Source organism: Cyphomyrmex costatus, unplaced genomic scaffold, assembly GCF_001594065.2.
Source record: "Cyphomyrmex costatus isolate MS0001 unplaced genomic scaffold, Ccosl1.0 scaffold415, whole genome shotgun sequence".
In the NCBI taxonomy this organism is placed as follows: domain Eukaryota; kingdom Metazoa; phylum Arthropoda; class Insecta; order Hymenoptera; family Formicidae; genus Cyphomyrmex; species Cyphomyrmex costatus.
The window spans coordinates 873,903-896,458 of NW_017278373.1; the positions used below are offsets into that span (position 1 = coordinate 873,903).

The following is a 22,556-nucleotide window of genomic DNA, read 5'->3' on the forward strand; positions in this document are numbered from 1 at the left end:
ACTTGTATTTTTAGAGTCTTGCTTCGTTCCTAAACACAAATTGATCTCGGATTAGGCGATGAATCATCGTTGATTTGTAGTCGGTTCATAATGTACAACAGTGCAATAAATTCGCTCAAATATCCGCAATTTCATAATTTTATATACGCATACGTTTATTAAGATTAGCTCAGTACAGTATTAACTTCATCACGGCATATCATGCGCAGACTTTCGCAATGCAGGCACATCCGCTTCTCAAAGAGGGTTGTCGATTCCTCCCATTAATTTTTCAGGCATCCTGCATTAAGGCAATTAAGTGCACCCCATTTTATTTACGTTTCGGATCTATTTCTTCGTAAATTGCAACTATATTAATTACACAATACAAAGTACAAGATCGTGAATAATTATTCAGAAACAAAACACTTGTTCAAAATATACATATGTCGAATAAGGGTAAAGAGATAAGCAAAATATTCAATAAAAATGTTTAGATAATATATCGGAGAAACAGCAATTAAAAGTTAAATAGTTCCTTTTACCATTGGTTTTTTTTAAATTTAGTTTTGAAGTTTCTCGACCTTGCGCGCAGAAAATAAGATGGTCAAGCTCTGAAGTTCATACTCTATCATAGATTCACACTAATATTTTAACTCTTCTTTTTTTTTTTTATAGATCTACACGGCGTGTATATATCATTTTTGCGCACTTTGTAAAACGCTGCATGGTTTCCAGAGCCACCACATCTTGCAGATACACGCTCACACGGGATCTTAGGTGAAAGATAATTTAGATTAAGAAAACATTTATGATAGGGCAAGAGAGATTATGTGTATACGACAGCAAACATGCAAAAAGGAGAAGAAAATATAAGTACTCGAAGAAAAGAAATAAGAAAAGTAAATAACGCTTATGTATACGCGCATCTCCGAAATTTTCTATTCTCGGTAGAAATCTTACAGATGCATCTGTATACATCACACGCACACTCCGATACAATGTTACCGATGTTACTTTTGCATGTATTTTATAAAAGAAAAAAACAATAATCTCTATTAAAAATATTAGGTATATTTGAAAGACCTGTCTTGTTTTCAACAAAAATAAAAATGAAAATTTAAAAAGTTTTCAAATCACGATATGAAAAAATTGTTTACTTTACGCTTTTTAAACATATAAATATACAGATCCAAATATGACCTAAGAAATCATAATTTTTTTTACGGTTACTACAATTGTTCGGTGTCTTAAAATGGAGTGATTAATTTTAAAAGAAACTTTATTCCTCAACTCTGTGCGTCAAATCGTACATCTAATGTAAAATTACATAATATACAATAATCCGGAAATTATAATAACTGACGACAGTATTTAAACATTAGTGAAACATTAAATACATTCAATAAGCCGCAGAAATGACATATTTTGAAGTGTTAATTTAATGATTGAATTAAATATAATTAATAAAATTTAATAAAATTATAATTTACAATATCTAAATGTAATCTCTCCACTTTACGACATCTTATTTTTATGCCATATGCCAAGGGATGGTCCGTTAGTACTGACTTTTTCCAACTAAATTAAATCTAGTTCAATTAAACATCTAAGTATTCAGGAGTGTCTAATATATAAAATTTTTGCTCATAACACACACACATATTTGTCCCTTCTTTTCATAAACTCTTGTTTGGCGTATATAAATGCCACGACAAATAAACTTTATTTAAATTAATTAAAAGATAAAGGAAGTTCGTGTAAACTACGAATGATAATTATAGACAATATAAATCCCTTTTTTGTACATTATACCAATGATTTATTGATTGTAAAGCATACAGGAGTCTATTATAACGAGAATTATAATCTAAGTAGTCATCTGAAAAATATGCAGTAATGTTGTTCTGCACCATTATATCATTCGTGACATTCATTCCTACAATCGTTTTGTATATCATTTTTTTTCACTATTAGTGCGCCGGACAAGTTATCTGTAGGTTAAAGCAATTTAAAAGCGTTAGTATTACGGACCAGCCCAGGCATGATTTTGAATTCGTGTATTTTCATCTGCAAAAGAGGAGAATTTTGTTTTTTCAAATACACAGCACATTAGCAATTGACTGTTCGATTTGCACTGAGTATATAGACCAATGAACTCTCTCCAACTTTATATAGTGAGAGGTAAACGCATAATATACACAATATGCAATATGAAAAAGCTACAATTGCATATACATTCATTTACCATCAATGGATTGATACATATTATTAATACACACACACATTGCTGACTTTTTACATCCAACTGTTCCAAGTATTTGATTGATCCTTACATGTTTGTGCTATTTTTTGATACTTCATTAATCGAACAATAAATGCTAATGTCGCTTTGTTTTCGTACAAATTTTTTTACAATATACTTTTGTTGGTTCGCAAACACCCGTTCTCCAATGGATGATGAAAGGTAACGCCGTATCGTAGTAGCACGTCAGCGTGGAAGAACGTGGCAAGACTCATTCGAAGAAAAGTAATACACGCGAACGAACTCTATATATTTCGAGCATGACTGCAAGAAGTGTGAGTTATGTACATTATTATTCGCAAATATACCGCAGTGGCTAGCGAATCAGCCCTTGCCCTTGTTCCATGTCACGTAACAGCAAAAATGGCGAGATTAAAGTTCGGGAAAGTTGTAATAGCATTAGGGCACAAAAGGATGAGGATGAGGACGAGGAGGAGAAGGAGAAGGAAAAGGAAAGGAGAGGGCGTTTCGAATAATTATTAATATATATTATAATAATAACAATAATGATGAGGTGTTCTAAACAGTGCTAGGACTAGTGCTAGGGGATCCTGTGTGAGGAATCAGGGTGGTGGATGGGTACACGGGCTAAGGAGGGGTTAGTGTGGGGGTGGCGGTTCCGTAGATTGGTTTCTGCCATCTACTGCCCTAACTGGCTTCCTACGCGAAGAGCCTGTCACTCCGACCGAGCCAACTCCACCTCTGAGGTAAGCGGGCGCCGGAGCTGCTATCGGTTCCCTAATAGTTCCGGTACCAGTATTCCTAATTGGTGGCGGCAGTGGTTGCTGCAGTACCTAAGTCACACGAAATTCTATGAGGACTATTTCGATTGTCTACTGTATATCAGTTGTTGTTCGACAATATTTTGTTCGAAATCAGATATAATATGTCACAAAATAACATTAATATAATAATTGCGCACAGTGATAGAAAAATTAGATAAGTGTAATTTGTTGGAAAACATAGATGTTAGATATTGCTCAGAATTCTAAATATATTATATATTACTTTTACTTCTTTTATGTCTCTAATTATGTTTATAATTTTATAAATATTTTAATATATATTTTATTTCTCAGAAAAATAAATGCTTACCAATGGCTGAGGTAATACGCTATGCATCAATGTTTGAACTATAGGTGGATTTTGTGTTGCAATGCTATTAGGATTCGAGGATAAGCCCTGATTTTGCAGAGCTGAACCTACGCTGCCAGTAGTAGTAGTAGCAGCAGCAGCTTGCAGAATATGCGATTCCTTTTGTTGCATAGATGCCTGAGATGTTACATGTTTACTTGTCGCTTGTTCCCTCTTCGCTTCCTGAGTTACTCCCAATTTTTTCGCAGAAACAATGAAAGTATTGGCGTTTGGTGTTTCAGGACTGGTCGTGGCAGTAGTCGCATTTGACGCCGGTGTTTGCACAGCACACTGCTGCTGCATCAATTCTGACAATGTCTGAGAAAGCGTTCCGACAATAAGTTCACGTGCAAAAAGGCTTCTATTTGCACTCTCGCGTTCAATACTTTGCAGTTGCGAATCAGACGGTGTAGTTATGATGCATCTGAACAAATGCAAAGATGGATAATCACGTTTATCAAATTAAATAATCAAGCATTACGATACTTTTTTATTATTGTCTCAATTTATTCAAATACATTAAATATATACGTTTATTTTCTTTGTTATTCATAGCTATATATTTTTCAATTATAAATATCATATGTTGATATATGATAAAATAAATATCAATGTTGCCTGAAATAGATATGTAGATATTTATAATACAGTTTTTGGCAACTATTTACAACACACTATCCTGTACATTTAATATATTCATATACATTTAATATAATATTTAATAGGTTGACAAAAAAAGACTAATTTTTTTTTCATTAGAACGTAAACTTTGACTGATTACTATTATTACTTTGTGTATACATTGTACGATTTTTCAATTTTGAATATTTGTGAATAATTATCCACATTAATAAAATATACCTAAAAATATGTAAACTTATTTAATGAGATTTATATTAATACATTCTACGTATCGATAACTTAGAGATATATGTACGTTGTTAACTAGAGATTTAAAAGGAAAACGCATACCTGGGTAACAGGGACATATTATTCTGTGAATTAGTAGAAGACACACCGGACGGGTTGGCCGTATTGGTCGCGTTATTATTACTACTTGTACTGTTCGTTGTCCCCATAGTAGTAGTATGACCGCCACCACCACCACTGCCACCCCCGCTGCCTCCGCTTACAGAACCGATCACTTGCGTTTGCCTTCTGGGTAATCTTTCGAGTTGTTGTCTAGCAGCCTAAAAACATTTTATTTCAGTATTATTGTTTAATACGTAAAAAATAATTAGACCTTTTATTATAAGAAATAATTAAAGTCAAAATTTATTACTTACATATGACTAAAACTGGAAGAAAAAAGTAAACTAGACATTGCCTAATATTTTTTTATAAGAATCACATGATTATTGCAATAAGAATCATTAAAATTATTCGAAATTATCAATTAAAATATATAAAAATAAATAATTATTGATATATGTAGAATAATATCCATAATTACTAAATACTAATATAAAATTTACCACATATAAAATATCCATAATATATCTGTTGCTCGGCAGAATAAATTAAAGTTAAAGAAATTAATAGCTTACTTTAGCATTAGTTATCACTATCATTGTCCAGATGTTTCTTAATCTTGCTCAGATTAAAGTTAATTATTTAAATCAATTTAAGTCACTGACTAAACGAAATTTTTAAAGAGTAATATCCTCTTCATCTTTCTAAACACTACACTACTTTTCTTATTTTATTTGTCCTTCTAATGTTCTATTAGGTTTATTTATAAAGACTCTTGAATTTTCAGTTACAACCTCTTATTATCTCAATAAACGACCTCTATATATTCATTGTTAAACGAAAAAAGAAGATAGAACGAAGACAGAAGAGTTAAAATGTTGGTACAGCAAATGTGTAATATATCGGCGTCATATATCAATTTGAAATTAATTTCAACTTAAGTGTAGAATATTTTATATCTATATATTTAAGTATTATATAATTGATTGAAATTATTTTCAATCAATTGTTTCAATATTTCATAATCTGTAAATTTCTATTCTACAATTAAGAGTTTCTGTATGTAATATTCAACACTATTAAGAATACAAACACAGCTCTGAATCACAACGCATTCTAATATAAATAATTAAACACACATGACTCGACTTAAGTCTTTCAGACGTAATGACATACATAACACTGACATTATGCACAACTTAATAAATATTATTATATATAACAAAAATATATACTTTTAAGATAAAAAATGAATTATACCCGAACTTGTTGTCGTTCTAATTGCAGTTGCATTTGTAATTGCTGTAACTGCGTAGGTGCTGATGTACTTTGTCCACTTCCGCCTCCACTTCTACGTACTCCCGACAATTGAGATAGCAATTCCGCAATTGGATCTATACCTTCACGATTACTTGGGCTCAACCCTCCAGATGAACTGAAATGCATATTGGACCTGCAGGTCCAATGATATTCTAATGAACATTATCTAAGATGAAGTGATAATGGGGTGTGATGCCGACAATATTAAAAAATTGTAGTTAATCATAACAATTTGTCAAATTTTACATTAAGAAAAAAGAATTTACAACTTATATCTACAATATTATCACCCACTAGTAAATACAATATTTTTGTCAGATAATTTATATTTATAAAAATAAAAAGTTATCCTTTCTTTTACACACACACGCACGCACGCACGCACACACACACACACACACATACAATATATTCATCAATAATGTTTAATATTTAAAAAAATTGTACAAAAATACAGTTTATAAATAACACATTATTTATAAAATATAATAATAGTGAAACAATTTATTTTAATTAATATTAATATTTTCAAAAAATATTTCTTATATATACTTACATGAAACATTGAATATTGATAAGTATTAATAAATCTGCAATCTTGTACATACCTACGTCCACGCGACGCTCCAACAGCTCTGGATGGATGCGGTATCCGCCTAACGCCGTGTCTACTTGCAGCTGGTTCATCCAGAAAAGAAATCAGGTCCCTTGGCCCACTGCGATGCTCTAGTGTTAGATGGCCAGCGAAATCATCAGTTACATGATTAGGATCTCCGCCTGGCACTGCTGCACATACTGGACAAACCTGTAACAAAAATATACAAGTTATATACCCATAATATGTAATTGTTGTGCAGTGTTGCGCTTAGATAATTCAAAATTATCTAGATATAGATAAGATAAATGACACAAAAATGTATTTTAGATAAGATGAAGATAATTAATTTTATATTAATCTAGATAAAAGATGAAATTAAAAAAATTTTTATCTAGATAATTTTGTTTTTAAGTAACTATTTGGTAGTAAATTTAGTACGATTTAGGATACAAAAAATATATTCATTATTTTTATAAATATTTCATAAATATTTTATAAATGTCATATTTTATAAGTCTTTATCTTTTTTAAATAAAAGTTTTTAGAATATATCATCTAATAAACGGTTTTTACGTGGAATATTTGTTATCCGCAACTAAAAAGACGTTCTACTGGCGCTGATGATGGCAATGATGTATTATATTTAAAAAAAATTTATTTAATGTGTGAATATAAATTCAGAACACATCTAATTCTTTTAATTTGTTTTCTAAATATGAAAGTACTTCAATGTCGCTTTGAATGACTGGTGTCAAAATACCCAATTTTTTGTCTATATCGCGAAAAAATCTTCATCACTACTACTACTGGAAGTTGATTGTTTATATAAAAATTTCTTACAATACTCTTCTACAATCTTAGATAAATTGAAAAAGATAACATTTTTTTAAATCTAAGATAAGATAAAGATAGTATATATTCTTAATAATCTAGATAAAGATAAGATAAAGCCATTTCTTTATCTAGATAATTATCTAGATAATTTTATCTAGATAATGGAAAACACTGTTGTTGTGTTATAATCTTTATACACGTACAACTTCGAATGAAGTATCCGGATGATCAGCAGCAACGTGTTCTTGTAATGTAGCCTCAGTAAAACCCATTTTTGTACAATAGGGACAAGTCAAGGATTGGGGCTGTTCCACACTCACTCCTTCACCACCGTAGTATAGTTCTATTCAGAAAGTTAATCATTTACAAATGGATTAACGAATATTTAATATAATAACATTTTCCATCTAATTACTTAATTGTTATTACATAATTACTTTAGAATACATTTTTTTAAATATAAGTATAATTCATAAAGAAAAATTAATTTAAGCTTAATTTATAAGAAATGTTTTATTTAATTACTAAAAAATTTTGTTTATTCAACTAAAAGCCTGATTTGCAAAAAAAATTCATTATTTCTCACATTAATTAAGTATATAAGTGTTTGATATTGAAATAAATATCTTTTTTCTTGTATACTTTACTACAAAATAAACATAAAAAGTTAAAATATATAAAATACTTTTAAAATATTCCGTATATTGAATGTTTATAATTAATTATTAATAAAATAAATATTACATTTTAACCTTCTGATTATAAGAGACCAGAGATGATCAATGGCTTGGTTAGTCAAAAAGTTTGCTATTTTTATTGCAATTATTTAAAATCAATTAATAAACTTTATTATATGTTTCTTATTTATAAATAAACAAAATTAGTGCAATTATTCATTCATAAATAATTACAAATATTTCATGTGCAATTATTTATACTCTTTTTAAGTATTTTGTATATTGATTGGATGAAAAAGATCGAATCTGGATCTGTGACACCACCTTGTTGGATGCATTCTGAAAATCCACTTTGTCATTAAAGAGTTAAATTCGAATCTTACCAAAGTCAGATCTAGTAAGTATGCATTGCATAGGATGATCTGCGAGGTGGCGAGTAGTATTGACGCCTCCCTCATAGCAGCTGGCACATAAATCATAATCGTAGCATACGAGGCACTTGTATCTACGACCCCGAAAATTTCCTTTTAAGCAGGAATCACAGCTAACCCCTAAAACGAAAATTTTCAATATATGTGTGAATGCAAAAATATTTTTAAAGCTGTATATTAAACATTATATACATATAAATTTCAGATTTTTAACTATTTCTAGTATGTTATTACAATTTATTTATACATTTATTATTCTTTATTAACAAATGTGTTTAAATAATTAATTAACCAAAAAGTGTAAAAAATAAACTTTTACTTTTAAATTATTTTTATTATTTTAATATTTTACTTAATATAATAAGCTTCCAAAAAAACATCAAATTAGAAATAAAGTTATAATATAAGCATGTATATATAAATGTAAATTATGATTTAATATATTAAAATCAAAACCTTCTTATATAACAATTTTACTGCTTTTTTTAGTCTTGACAAAGCTAAGGAGTAATATGTCAGTATAACTAATATTAAATAGTTTTAAATTAAAATAAGAATACATTTTAAATAAAGCAGAGGAATTAAATTAATTTTATAACACTCAATATATTAAAATAAATTTCAAAATGGTAACTTTTTGCATATGCATTAACTCTAAATTATATTTTTAAAAAGAGAATGAGAAAGAATATATGTAAATGAAAAAGAAGAAAGGCTAATTAAAAGAAAAAAAGAATAATGTTTGCACATTACTTAAAAAATTAATTAATAAACCATGACTTCAAGAAAATTTATGTACAGATCTCTATACAAATTTTGAACATCTCAGGTTCCATAATATATAGTAATGTGTAACAATGAATTAATTAAAATATTTCTCATATTGTATTGTATTTAAAACATCTTTTTTCAATATAGTTTATTCCATGATTACATTATGCGAAACAGAAATCCAAAGAATACTTTTAACTTGCCAATAAGGAATTACTGCTACCATGTCTAAAGTCAAATGACTATACAACTATAAATAGCAATGTGCAGTAAATACGAGTCACTGTCTTGCAACAATGGAAAGCAAAATTCAGGAATGATATATATGTTACTTGAGTATAATAAACATGAAATAATAATTGATAAATATTTTACAAAAAGATATAAATTTGTTACTTGTATTTATTAACTGCACACAAAAATCTGTACAATACTGCACTGAGCTTATAATAAAACATTAAATTTAAAGTTCACGATATGTGATAAACGCTAAAATTTTAAAATAGCACTTGTCAACTTGAACTATTATCTTTATATCAGACATGACAATTACATAACATAATGTATTTCGTGCTCCTAAAAAAAAAAAATAAAATCTACTCAAGAAGCACATGAATTCTCCTGTGTTATACATGTTACCAAATAGATTACGAAGCTTAATTCTGCTTATTAAAATCTCAAAGGCCAGAAGCTGAAGAGCAATGTGGCTCATAATATTATTTTTATGGCACACATTAAGCAGCAATGCTGTGATCTCGTAAAGACAGTAGACAAGGTTGATCTGAGAACAAGGGTCGCTATGCAAAATTTTTATTGACCGTCTGTACAATGAATTTCGCGCGGAAGGACCGTGATAACGTAGGGAAAAAGCTGCAATATGTTCTGCAAGAAGGTAAGACTCATGAGGAGAACGAGTTTGGAGCTAAGAGACCGTGCCGAAAAGGGAGTCAGCTGAGGTGGTAGGACAGTCTGACAGTTGATGGTACGTGAAGATCAACGACTTGGGCGATAGATGATAATGAAAGGAAACCGAATATCGTAGCGGATCTCCGAGAATTCGTCGGGAAAACGTCGAAAATCTGCAGAAATTGGCGTGAATTTTCACCATGTGCTGCCATCTGGCCTCTGACATTAGGCCCGTTCGGCTAGAGGAGCTCGCGAGACACGTCCCGTGTTAAAAGGACGTACCCCGCGGCTCGACGGTCCCACGGACGTCGTCGCGGGTCGCCGCGGACCCTTAGCGAATGTTCTCGCGTGCTCGACGCGGCCCAGAAATCGCTCGGCGCAGCGGTAGACCCGCGTAATCTCAGCGCGGTCGCCCGTCCCGCGGGCTGACTTGCTGCTCCGAGCACGTACGTACCTTCATGTCGACTCATTTTTCGTTTAAAATTCTCATATACGCCGAACTACGCGAACCCCTCGCGATCGTAGACTCTGCGAGACACGACCGTCGACCGTCGTTACGTGGGCACCTTGGCGTCGCTCGGTTACGGATCGACACGACACGGGGAAAACATCAATCGTCAAACAAAAAATTTGTCGTTAGAATTTCCAGCGTAAAACCTAACCCAACTAGGCTGACGAACGTGACGTCACGCTAGACTCTCCTCCCGGAGATTTCGATGGAAGTTGAGCGCCACCGGCGCCGCCTATCGGTCCACCGCACAATCGCCGTGAATATTGCTGCGAATCCGACGCTATATTTGAGGGAGATATGAATTTTGCGCAATTTTTCAAGGGCAGTTTCTTTTCATTCCTCTCTTTAAACGAATATCAAATTATCAATTAACTTTATGTCAGTTTTTATCAACACAGATTAACTTTAATCTCAGTTCAACTTAAAGCGACTTAATTCTTTTTTATCTAATTTTTAACTAAAAAAAGACAAAAAATTAATTAAACCGAGATTATAAGATTAATCTACATTGAAAAAAATGGGCTCTAATTATCTAGAAAATAAAAAAATTCTATGTATTTAATTTATTGTGAATAAAGGATTTTTTTTAATTTATTGTATAATAGAGATCGCGTATAGGTCGGTACAAAAGTTCTTGCCATGCGGTTACATATATATATGTTTTAGTACGACTTTATCGGCAAAAATGTTTATGATTTGTGTAAGTCGGCATCTCTGCATTAATAACAGTTGTACACGATAAATCATAGATATTAAAAAATATAGCCTTACATTTATAATATATTACGATTAAAAATGGAGCCGGATAAAGAGCATATTCGCCTCTGCCTTTTGTTTTGTTTCTACCAAAAGAAAGTGTTGCTAAAATGCACACAGAATTATTTGAAAACAAAATTTTGCTTCGTATCGATGATACGATTTTTCTGATTGGTTGCAGAGAGTCGTCGTACGACAAAAATCGGATGCAGGGTGAATCCAGCATATGAATGACAAAAAAATATTTGTGATACAAAAATTTACGAACGACTTTAGAATTCCCTTAATTATCGTTGCGCAATTTTTTTTCTACTTTTTTCCGTTTTAAAAAAAAAAAACGTTTGCGTCACTAATGATATCTCGACGAAATGAAAATGAAATACTCGGACGACTATCTATGAAATAAACACATAGTTCATGACAAAATCCAGCGATCCTTTCCGGAACGACGAAACTTTCCGAAAGTCGTTTCGCGCGGCCTCGTGCGTACTCGTATTTTTCCGTCGATAATCGCGTAACTCCAGAATCCAGAACAGTATCACAAAATCGTATCATAAAGCGAACAATGGCCGCAGTACTCGGACGTGTGATTGTGTACGGGGGCAAAGGTGCCCTCGGCTCAGCCTGCGTATCACAATTTAAATCGCAAAATTGGGTGAGTAAGGGGGACTTATAAGTGTTGTTATCTCTGCATTCAATGGACCTAATCAGAATTCGATTAAGAATTCGCGCGGCTGTTTAGCAGTAGATCTTATTGATCACATAGAATTTGATTAGAGGTTTCTGCTCCCGACGTCCTATTAAATACTTTTATAAATATATGAAGAAAGGACGTTTATGTATATATATATATATATATATGTATATATATATTAACATGTATGGTATATGTATACAAAAGAATATGAATAACATATCAAATAATTAGAACGTAAAAAAAAAATTAGAACGATCACGCTAAAGTGTGATTGAGTTTTATCATTCGATTTATCGGTGACTTTTGCCCGTTTGTTCCATAAATCTTCCTTTAATATTTACGCCTGTTTTAATCTTTCTTACCACAAAACTTGTCGCAATAAAATTTTTCTGTGGTATGTAATTTACGTGGAATTTAATTAAGTGCATATCGAACGCTGAATGGAAATCTCATATTATTTGATTTGAATGACAGTCGATTGAGTCGATTGTTTCTTTTTCAATTTTCTCGGTTTAATCTGTAGCGGATTAAATATTTTGCAGAGTAATTCTAGATTATATACTTAAATTTCTATTAATTTTATTATTTATTTAATTTTTACATTGCAAAAGTACACATTTTATGCAGTTGTATTTATGTAATAATAATAAATAAAAATATTATTTTAATATGTGATTTGTAATAATTTGTAGATTTTTCAATTTAATTGAAATTATATATTTTTTTAATTTTTTTTCTTCAGATGTTATATACAGTAGATGTTATCTGAAGGATGTTATATAAAAACTAAATGTACCAAGGTTACTATTAGTCAGGCAAGTCCTTTCACAAAGCCTTCTAGAAGCAGTTTACCTCTACTGTATATACATTTAGATAAATCATGTTTTATATTGAAAAACAATTTTATATAAATATATTTATTACGTCCTAATTATTTTATAAATTATTTTATAAATACAAATGTCATTTATATTATTGATTGTGTATAAGAACTATATAATTATAAAATATTTTTATAATATTATTTATTTATTGATATCTCAAATAAAATATTATTTTTGTTTACAATTATAAATTTATTATAAATTTTATTTTGATGCAGTGTGTTATTATAATTTTTAATGCTTATTATAATTTTTAGTGGGTTGGCTCCATTGACATGAAGCCAAACGAGCAAGCAGATGCAAATATGATTGTAAATCCCGATAATAATTGGCAGCACCAGGTAATTTTTTATTGCTTACATTTTTATCATGAATCTTTTTATTACACAATAGGTATTAATTATAATTTCTTGTTATATAGCAAACAGAAATCTTGACTCAAGTTAAAGATATATTGAAAAACGAAAAAGTCGATGGCATTATTTGTGTGGCTGGGGGATGGGCCGGTGGTAATGCGGCGCATAAAGATTTTATACAAAACAGCGATTTGATGTGGAAACAAAGTGTTTGGAGTTCCACTATAGCTGCCAGTATTGCGGCTGAATATTTGAAGGAAGGAGGATTCCTTTCTTTGACTGGTGCTAAACCGGCGTTAGAAGGAACACCAGGTGTCTTTGATGAATGATAATATAAAATATGTATTGTATATCTTTGTATATTTCGCTAAAAGATTAATTCTGTTTGATTATTAGGTATGATTGGTTATGGTATGGCAAAGGCAGCTGTTCATCAATTGACGAAATCTTTGGCAGCTAAAGATAGCGGTCTTCCTTCCAACAGTTTGGTAGCTTGCATACTACCTGTTACTTTAGATACGCCAATGAACAGGAAGTGGATGCCTAAAGCTGATACGAGCACGTGGACTACACTCGAGTTTGTGTCCAAGTAAGATAAAACATTTACAATTTTTTATCAAATTAATATTTTTTAATTTCTGTTATAAAATAAAACATTTGTTTATAGTTTATTCTGGAAATGGTCTCAAAATCAAGATCGGCCTGCTAACGGTTCTCTCCTGCAACTTATTACTAAGGATAATAAAACGGAGTTGATCGCAGCTTAAAGATATCAAATGAATAAAATTCATATGGGAACAAAGATCTTGGAGCATTTATGACAATATGATATACCTCGTTATTACAATATATATATATATATATATCTCATTTATTGTTACATAAAGAAGGAGATATGTTCAGGGATGGCGAGATCTTCGAAAGTTTTATTTTTGTATCAAGAATCAATGCTTTTGATATTTTTAAACGTACATTCCAACATTATATATTTTTGTATATTATATACGTAAGTCGTTTAATTATTTAAAGAAACTGATAATTCTTATGCTTGTGTGTATATTACATATCTGTTATTGTTGTGGATGTGTAGACTATATATACATATACTATATTAAATGTTGCAAAAACAAAAAAAGAAAAATCTTAAAGCATTATAAATTGTTTTCCTTGTAGATTTCTTCTCCTCGTTGAACTTCGCAAGTATAATTAAATATTTTATTGTAATTTTCGAAGATTTATTTTTTCTCAAGAAAATTTTAATATATATTTTAATATATCTTATTATTTAAAAAAGGTTTAATATTAAATATTAAAAATTAATATAAATTGTTTTGAAAAAGATTTTATGATTTATTATTAACTTTTAAATAATTAAATTATATTTTTTGTTAAAAAAAATGTCAAGTTTGTTAATACTAAGATAAATACTTTTATACTCACAGTAACTAACACATTTAAAAAAAGTATGATATCAGCCCGGATAGCTCAGTCGGTAGAGCATCAGACTTTTAATCTGAGGGTCCAGGGTTCGAGTCCCTGTTCGGGCGTTTTTTTTTTACTCGAAAGAGGATGTATTCTGCAGTAATTATAATTTGAATAATCTTAATTATAATACGTAATAGCACATGTTTTATACTGAAATATATTTTTACCATACATCTCATATTATTCATACATGTTTTGCAAATTATACATAATTTATAATTTTTAAACAGATCTTTATTTGTTATTTTTGTACAATAAAAGAATTTATCATCTGTGACTGTGACAATGATGTTAAAGCAACAAGTCGACTAGTTCTATAGATACATACAAATAATTCAGTATTTCGTGTGTGTGTGTGTGTGTGACATACATTTTATATATTTATATATATATATATACTAACGCCAAACAAATTATGTTTATGTTGCCTTTGGTGGGTTGAAATATTCGTCCAACATTTTTTCTTCAGCTGAAAAAAAAAAAAAGGGTTCAGATTTATGATACATTTTCAAACTACATTATAATACATTTACATATATAACATAATTTTAATCTTTAAACTATAAATACTATTTTTTAATCTCACTTTATAACCAATGGAAAGTTCTTTGGCAGAATTTTATTTTTGATTGTGATTTAAAAAACGATAAAAAAGATTTATAAAAAATCAAATTGATGGAAAAACTGATTAAAGGCATTTAACAGTTCTATAAAACGTTTTTTAGGCAATAAGATTTAATTGATTTAATATTATGAAGTAAAAGATTTCTGGCAAAAGTAAATATGTAAGTCATATATAATAAGATAAGAAACAGAATTAAAAAAAGACATTCACTTTTTAAAAATTCTTTTTGTTATTCTAATTTATACTTTCTGAAAGATTTATTTACACTTTTGTCATTATGTCCTTATATTTGACTTATGCTCATATTTTTATTCTTATCAGGGATCTTAGGACATTTTTATATTTATGTATGCAATCAAATACTTTACCCATTACAGCAAGTCTTCTTTCCTCAGCTAGCTTGGCATCACGCATAGGTTTAAGTCTCAGCTCTTCTGCTCTACGAGCATCTTCTCTTCTCTTCAATCTTCTTTGATGGTACGCACCATAAGCAATTCCAGTAAGGAGCAGACTCCAGCGGCAAAACTACAAAGTATAAATATGTACATTTTTTTAATTAAAAACAAAGATTTTATTCATATATTCTAATGTTTATAAAAAAAGAAATTAACATATTCACTAATTTGATAAGTGTTATTTCTGAAAGTTGAAAGCGAAATTTAATTCATTAAATAGCAGACAGCCAAAAATCAGTTATGAAACTAATTTCGAACATTTACTTGGTGCAGAACAAAATATTTTAAATTTCTTTAAGGTTAGAAAATCAAGGGGTGATGTATTTAAAGAATCCCTTCAATGAAAATCAAATACACGAGCTACCGTGATAACGATAACCGTTGTCACCAAAATTATTTTTTTTATATGAATTTATTAATTTTAAATACCTTCACACAAAACAATAAATAAATTATGTAATAAAATGAATTTGAGATGGAGAGAACTCAGTTAGACAGTCGAGAAGAACATTGTTTTGCCGTGAAATAAAATATACAGCGACACGCAGGATTATATGCAATGACTGAACGTTTCAAGAGAAACTGTTCCTCTTACCTTAATGAAAGGAGAAACTCGCAAAGGTTTCGGATTCAACTCGACAGCCGACATCTTGCTGTGGCAGATAACTTGTCTTATGACGTGAGGTGAAGTGTTTTGTGATACAAAGTGCGCGAATTTCGAGAATACCGTCTCGTTCGACAAGTTCGTTTTTTGTAGCTGCACTGCTACATTTTCTGCATTTAAATTAGGTATTAAACGTATATAATTAGATATCGAAGAGGAAAAAAGAAAAATGCACCGTAAAAAAGTGCACCAAGAACTAATATGATATTTTAATTACAGAGTCTTATTTTTTAGAATTGTGATATTTTTTTATCGGAATTAATTAAAATTGAATCAATAGATAATATAACAATAATGGAAAATATAATAATAATATTATAATATTTTCCATTACTATATTAATAATTAAGATTTCAATTTATATAATTTCTTTTCGTTCTTAGTGTAAACTTCACCTTACAGACATATGTAATAATAATTTTCGTTCTTAGTGTAAACTTCACCTTACAGACATATGTAATAATACGTTTATTTTATAATCCTAGAAAGAGGATTTTCGAATCTGTAAAAGAAGAAAAAAGTAATTGTTATATTGTTATACGAAAATTATTGTAATTTAAAAATTATTGCATTTAGGGACGATTGTTCCATCTTTTGATAAAGTTTATCTGTTACTCTGTTAGGTAATTAATATAAGATTATCCAATATCACGTGTGCGCGGATTGCCAGATTTACTTAACAGGTAACCTTTATCGAAAGATGGAACAATCGGCCCTTAATCGGTAAAACAGACAACTTTAGGGGCCCCTCTTATATGTGGGACTTGTCCAGCTTGTTCTTGTCAGTTGTATCATTTAAATTACATTCTTGGAATCTTCATCGAATTGTATGTACATGTATGAATTGTATGTACTTAACAGAAATATTAGGCTTATTTTTAATTTTATTTGATAACTTTTTGTAAAACGTATGTTTTACAGAACCACTAATACTGATTATCGTGTGATCGTAATCATGATATTGGGCGAGTTCAAGACGGCAAAGCGGCTAGGTATACGCTTGTCGAGCGATTGAACATATAATTGGTTATTACTTATAGATCCAACCAATCATATTCACCCATTGACTGCATTCAGCAGACTCAACGCTTGAGTGAACGCGGTTTCTCTCTGGTGAACGCTTGCTACTATCGATATATTCTTCTAACTAAATAAAAAATTTATGATTGGTTGTTGCTTCGCCGCTGTTTGAACGCAACCAATTCTTGACAAGGCTTGACTTTTCATTTGTAGATGGCGCATTACACGCCTGGAAGAATTCTAGCGAGGAGAGTCTCATCTCATTTAAATTGCCTTCCCTGAATCCCCCTCCACGACGATGGTTTTGAGCGAAAGAAAAAAACGGCTCGGTGGCGGTGACGGCACTGACGGCGGTGTTCGGATACTCCGGAATACTCCGGATTGTTCGGATCGGAGCTCGTGGCAGTGAGCAAAATGGCGTCGTTGTGGACGGTGATGTCAGTCGCGTTCTCGTTGCTACTGATACCTTTCTTTATGCTACTGTTGGCTATCATATTCCTCGCGTCCATCGGCAAGTCCCTTGGTGTGCGTAGGCTGTACATCAAGCTACTACTGGCCCTTTTCGAGGTGAGTTCTCAAATTTCGTAAGCCTTGTTCTTCCGTCAACGAAATAAACCGGCGCGCTCCTAATGGTCATTTCTTGCGTACGAATCGTGTGTCTGGCAACGTCCGGCGATGTCACGCTCTTCTTCACGCGATTGTTTCTCGCCTCGTCTCTCGCCGGAAGAGACCGTTTCCTGGACACATCGATGCTTTTTGCGGCACGTGCGTCGCATCGGAGGAAAGCAAATCGGATAACCTTACGCGTCATTGCGTTAGTCGCGTCTCGCGTAAAATATACGATTGACGACGCTAAATGTCTTCGTGTTACTTTTGACATCTCCACAAATTTTTGCACTTAAAATCAGACAAATATTCTCATAATCCTTCGGAGTGGAATTTATTCACCCTGTACGTAGAGTGAAAATTGATTGAGTTAGTCTTTGAAAAGAGTTTTCAGTCAATTTTCAATCTTTAAGAATGAGTTTTTATTCTTCAGAGTTAGATTCACTCTAAAAGTTTTAGAAAATATATTATTCAAGCGCTGCTGGAAAGAAAGAAAGAAGCAAAGATTCGGAGTGTAAGAAATATAAGCGATTGGATTTAAGGTGCTTCTACATATTTTGCAAATCGCAAAACGTAGTTCGCAAATGTTGACGCTGAATGACGATCACCGTATGTGTAAGATACACACGGATGAAGAAAATGAACTAATCGCATGCAGTGAAAAAACAAATACTAATCTTCATTCTGCATCTGCGAACTACGATTTGCGAATTACGTAGAGACACCTTCCATTGTCGAGCATTACCGATTTCGCAGACGCCGAGAAAGAAGAATCGGATCTGTTATTTCTTTCCTTTTTAATTCGATACTCAGAAAATACAGAATTCTTTGATGGACTACGACAGTGAATTTCTAGTCTACGAAAACGGATGCTATGATTCAGGTGTTTTTTGTGGATCACAAATTAGTGCGTGCGACAATCTTTTGAACTTTGTACATGTACTCATTTGTGTTTGATGATCGCGACATCAAAGTACACTTGAAACGAAGCATTTTTATCAATGCTACGCGTGAGCTTGATTTATTTTTAAACGAAATAAGTCCGTGAAAAAGGAGTTTCTATCGAATGATTGATCGTTTTTGTACACGTGAATTGGAAGTAATAAATTTCGGTGTCTCTATTTCCAATTTACATATATTAATTTTAATTTCAATTCAACTTATTTATCGTCTCATTTTTAGGTCTGTCCGTCTGTAATCTACATTCTTGTAGAATACAAATTAACAATGACGTTACATAAATATTATAACTGTATAATGTAACACATGTTGTACATAACAGTTATATTATTGAGTAGAAAATTATAATATTGATGTAATGAGTGTGTGTGTGTGTGTGCGTGTATCTCTGTTAGTTTATATTTTGCGGGTTGTTAATAGTTAAATATCAAAGGAGCTATGGTAATCCAATTCTTTGAATTAAATAAAATTTTGATATTTTTAACTTTCATCTGTAAATCAACCTATTTCCGTGGTTAATTTTAAAGTAAATATCGTCTATATTAAATACATATGCATTTAGTAAGTAATAAACAAACTCTAAGGCAAATTGAACATATATTTTCTCGAGTTTAACTTTAAATAAAAATTTTGATCAAATTAACGTTACATTAGGTAATGGTGGCGATTTTATAAATGATTAAAAATAACTCAAATTAGGTATTATGAATTTATAACAGTTTGGATTCTTTTTGTTCAATCTGAGTTTTTTTTACCGTTCTTATTTTTTATCTTATTTATTATCTTTAAAAAAAAATTCAGCATTACTTTTTATCATCTTTGTTACATTACTAGATAGTAAATACTTTTACTTTAAATGTTAAAACTTGTATTTAATCAAATTAAAACTTCAGAAAAAATGAACTTTTCTTATGTCAAAAAAGGCCCAGATTGCAGACGGAGGGTTAATCTCGGTTTAACTTATTTCATCTTTTTCTAATTTTTTTCTTAGAATTGAAATAAAATTTAAAAAAAAATGCGTTGAATCGAGATTAAAGTTAATCTTATATTGATGAAGTCGGGCTTAATAAGAATTAGAAAAAATGAAGAGTAAATTGAATTGAGATTAAAGTTAGTCTCTCTATACATTGTGTATAAAACACAAACCGGAAACATTCTTGTATAGATACTGATGAAATATTGTGTATAGTTTTTCAATGCGCGGAGAAGAAATGCAGAAGCGTCCCAACTTTTCATCTCGGACACTTACCGTTAAAAAAAAGTTCTAATCAGTACGATGTAATTTTGAAACGGGATTCGTGAATCTAACAATTTACAAAGTCTTCTTAGATTGTACGATAATTATTTTTTATTTCTATTTCAAATTATTTTATATTTAAATGCGATCCGTTTAACGTTTAGTTTAACGCTAAGTGCATAATGTAACTTAATAATTAAAATGTTATTTGAAATAATTTAATGAGATCTTTTCCTGAGACCGTTTTTATCAAAAAAATTATTCTATTTGCATTGTTAATAATTGCATAAACTATAATACACAATCATCATAAGTACCTACTTCGAAATTAAACTTTCAAATTTAATTTCAAAGTCAGATTATTTTTTCTTATTAAGATTTATGATAATTAAGAGCTAATTAATTTTCTAAACGTGATCGACATGTGTATTGGAGATGTATAAAGGGACAATTACGTATGTAATTAGTAAGATTATTGAATTTTTTAAAACATCCAGCGTTGGTTTTTTATGCTTTTTAGTATTGAAATTGATTTATCCATAAAGCCTTGTTTTATATAATTTACATATATAATTAATATCTACACATATAATAAAACCGTTTATAATTAATACAAAAATATATAAGAATACATAAGAGACGTGTATTGAATGAAAAATCTAGAAATAATACATAAATATAGATATAATTATATAAGGAATATTTATCGAATCTAAGTATTTATTATACAATTTTATAAACGATTTTTTTTACTAATTTAAAAAAATGTATTTTTCTTTAAAAGTTTAATAAAAGACTTTTTGTCGATAGTTTTACAAAAGTTGCTGCACAATTAATTCGATCAAAAAGAATATTGTTTCTCTATTATGGTATATTCATTTTAATAATAATTTTTATTGGTATTTTTAATATGCAAGTACATGCTCGAGAAAACTACTTATAGATATTGATTACCTACACGTTATTTCGATAAACATCTTTTTCTTTGTTTATTGTATTTTTTATGAACCGTACATGATTCTAAATATGATCGAAGTCTTCGTTTTAAAATTTTCTGTGATCTAAGACAGTATTGAATAATTTTAAATAGTTTACTGTGATAAAAATGGAGATAAAAATGTCAGTTGTAGGATAAGGAAACAGTTGAATATTGGATTATAATCAACAAATAGTAGCGGCAACATTGCAAAGAAAATAGATACTAATTTACTAACGCGAGTTTCAATAACTTGCGAACTGCAGCAATATGTGCATTTTTTTATAGATAAGACACATACGCGTCAAAATGATAGAAAAATTAAACTGTCTTCGATGAATGAGTCAAACAAATACCATTAGCATGCTTTATTGAACTATTATCGACTTACAAAGTTTTAATTTGTAATGAAAATGTATAATGAAAATGTACATGAATGTAACATACATATGTATTTCCGAAGTGACTTTGCGACAACCTTTTAGTATTTGATATAAATTTTCGTACCTTAAAATAGCTACCTAAAATCAGAAATAAGCTACTAAACAATCTCTGCTGAAATAACTACTAAAATCAGAAATAACTTGTTGGTTGGCATTAAATAAATTTTAAATGTATTAACAGAAGAAGAATATGAGAGGATGGAAGAATTTGCATAGTTTAGTATTTAAATATATTTCTAAAATGCAAATATGGTTAGTGTTTGAATATATTTGCATTAGATACTTAAATTATTGTATTTGTAGGTTTTTGAAATTGGAGATTTGTTATACAATTGTCCATTCCGTGCGTGTTGTTCTTGGTTTTTAAATATTATATATTTTACTAATATTTAAAAATTATATTATTAATATAATATATTTATAATATTGCAAGAATATAATATAAACAAATCTAAAAATATCTTTTTAAATGATTTTGTAATATATTGTAATCTCTTAAAATTGATCATTGATAATTAAATCTATAATTTGGGAAGTATTATATTTTCATTTTTTAATGAGTTTTTAGATGATGTATCGATACCATTCTTTTATTATTAATTTTTATAATTTAGATAATGATTAAAATGAACAATAAACCTCCCAGGTCAAGAATAAATTGAGCAATAATGGTTGTTAAATATATCTATAAATTTATTATAATGATAACACTAATATACGGTACGTTTCGACTTCACAGAGTCCTCGTCAGCCGTAAAAAAAAACCCCTTAATAGATGAAACTAACCTTCTCTTAACACGTCCAAAATTAGTTAGTGACACTAACGTGTTACCATCTGAACAGTTATGACATATAATATAATCGTAATAATTTTGGACGTCTTAAGAGAAAGTTAGTTTCATCTATTAAGGGGTTTTTTACGGCTGATGAGGACTCTGTGAAGTCGAAACGTAC

General features: G+C 30.2%; 3 protein-coding genes and 1 non-coding gene across 4 annotated transcripts; 2 read left to right on the top strand and 2 right to left on the bottom strand.

Annotated features, from left to right (window-relative positions):
• Window positions 1–1,957: 1,957 nt before the first annotated feature.
• LOC108777213 (E3 ubiquitin-protein ligase KCMF1) lies at window positions 1,958–10,530 on the bottom strand. Its single transcript, XM_018544040.1, has 8 exons — window positions 10,382–10,530; window positions 8,203–8,370; window positions 7,346–7,485; window positions 6,319–6,515; window positions 5,651–5,843; window positions 4,391–4,608; window positions 3,380–3,842; window positions 1,958–3,078 (listed from the first exon to the last, which is right to left on the bottom strand). The coding sequence occupies exons 1-8, from the start codon at window positions 10,395–10,397 to the stop codon at window positions 2,884–2,886; spliced, it is 1,590 nt and encodes a 529-aa protein (XP_018399542.1). The 5' UTR covers window positions 10,398–10,530; the 3' UTR covers window positions 1,958–2,883.
• Window positions 10,531–11,711: 1,181 nt separating this feature from the next.
• Dhpr (dihydropteridine reductase) lies at window positions 11,712–14,105 on the top strand. The gene is made up of 5 exons (XM_018544054.1): window positions 11,712–11,849; window positions 13,033–13,116; window positions 13,197–13,443; window positions 13,528–13,720; window positions 13,799–14,105. Exons 1-5 carry the CDS (start codon window positions 11,760–11,762, stop codon window positions 13,896–13,898), a joined length of 714 nt encoding a protein of 237 aa, XP_018399556.1. The 5' UTR covers window positions 11,712–11,759; the 3' UTR covers window positions 13,899–14,105.
• Window positions 14,106–14,605: 500 nt separating this feature from the next.
• TRNAK-UUU (transfer RNA lysine (anticodon UUU)) lies at window positions 14,606–14,678 on the top strand. Its single transcript has one exon. It is a non-coding gene; the product is annotated as a tRNA-Lys (tRNA).
• A 150-nt stretch (window positions 14,679–14,828) lies between these two features.
• ATPsynE (ATP synthase, subunit E) lies at window positions 14,829–16,374 on the bottom strand. Its single transcript, XM_018544058.1, has 3 exons — window positions 16,292–16,374; window positions 15,610–15,766; window positions 14,829–15,085 (listed from the first exon to the last, which is right to left on the bottom strand). The coding sequence occupies exons 1-3, from the start codon at window positions 16,343–16,345 to the stop codon at window positions 15,036–15,038; spliced, it is 261 nt and encodes an 86-aa protein (XP_018399560.1). The 5' UTR covers window positions 16,346–16,374; the 3' UTR covers window positions 14,829–15,035.
• Window positions 16,375–22,556: the final 6,182 nt, after the last annotated feature.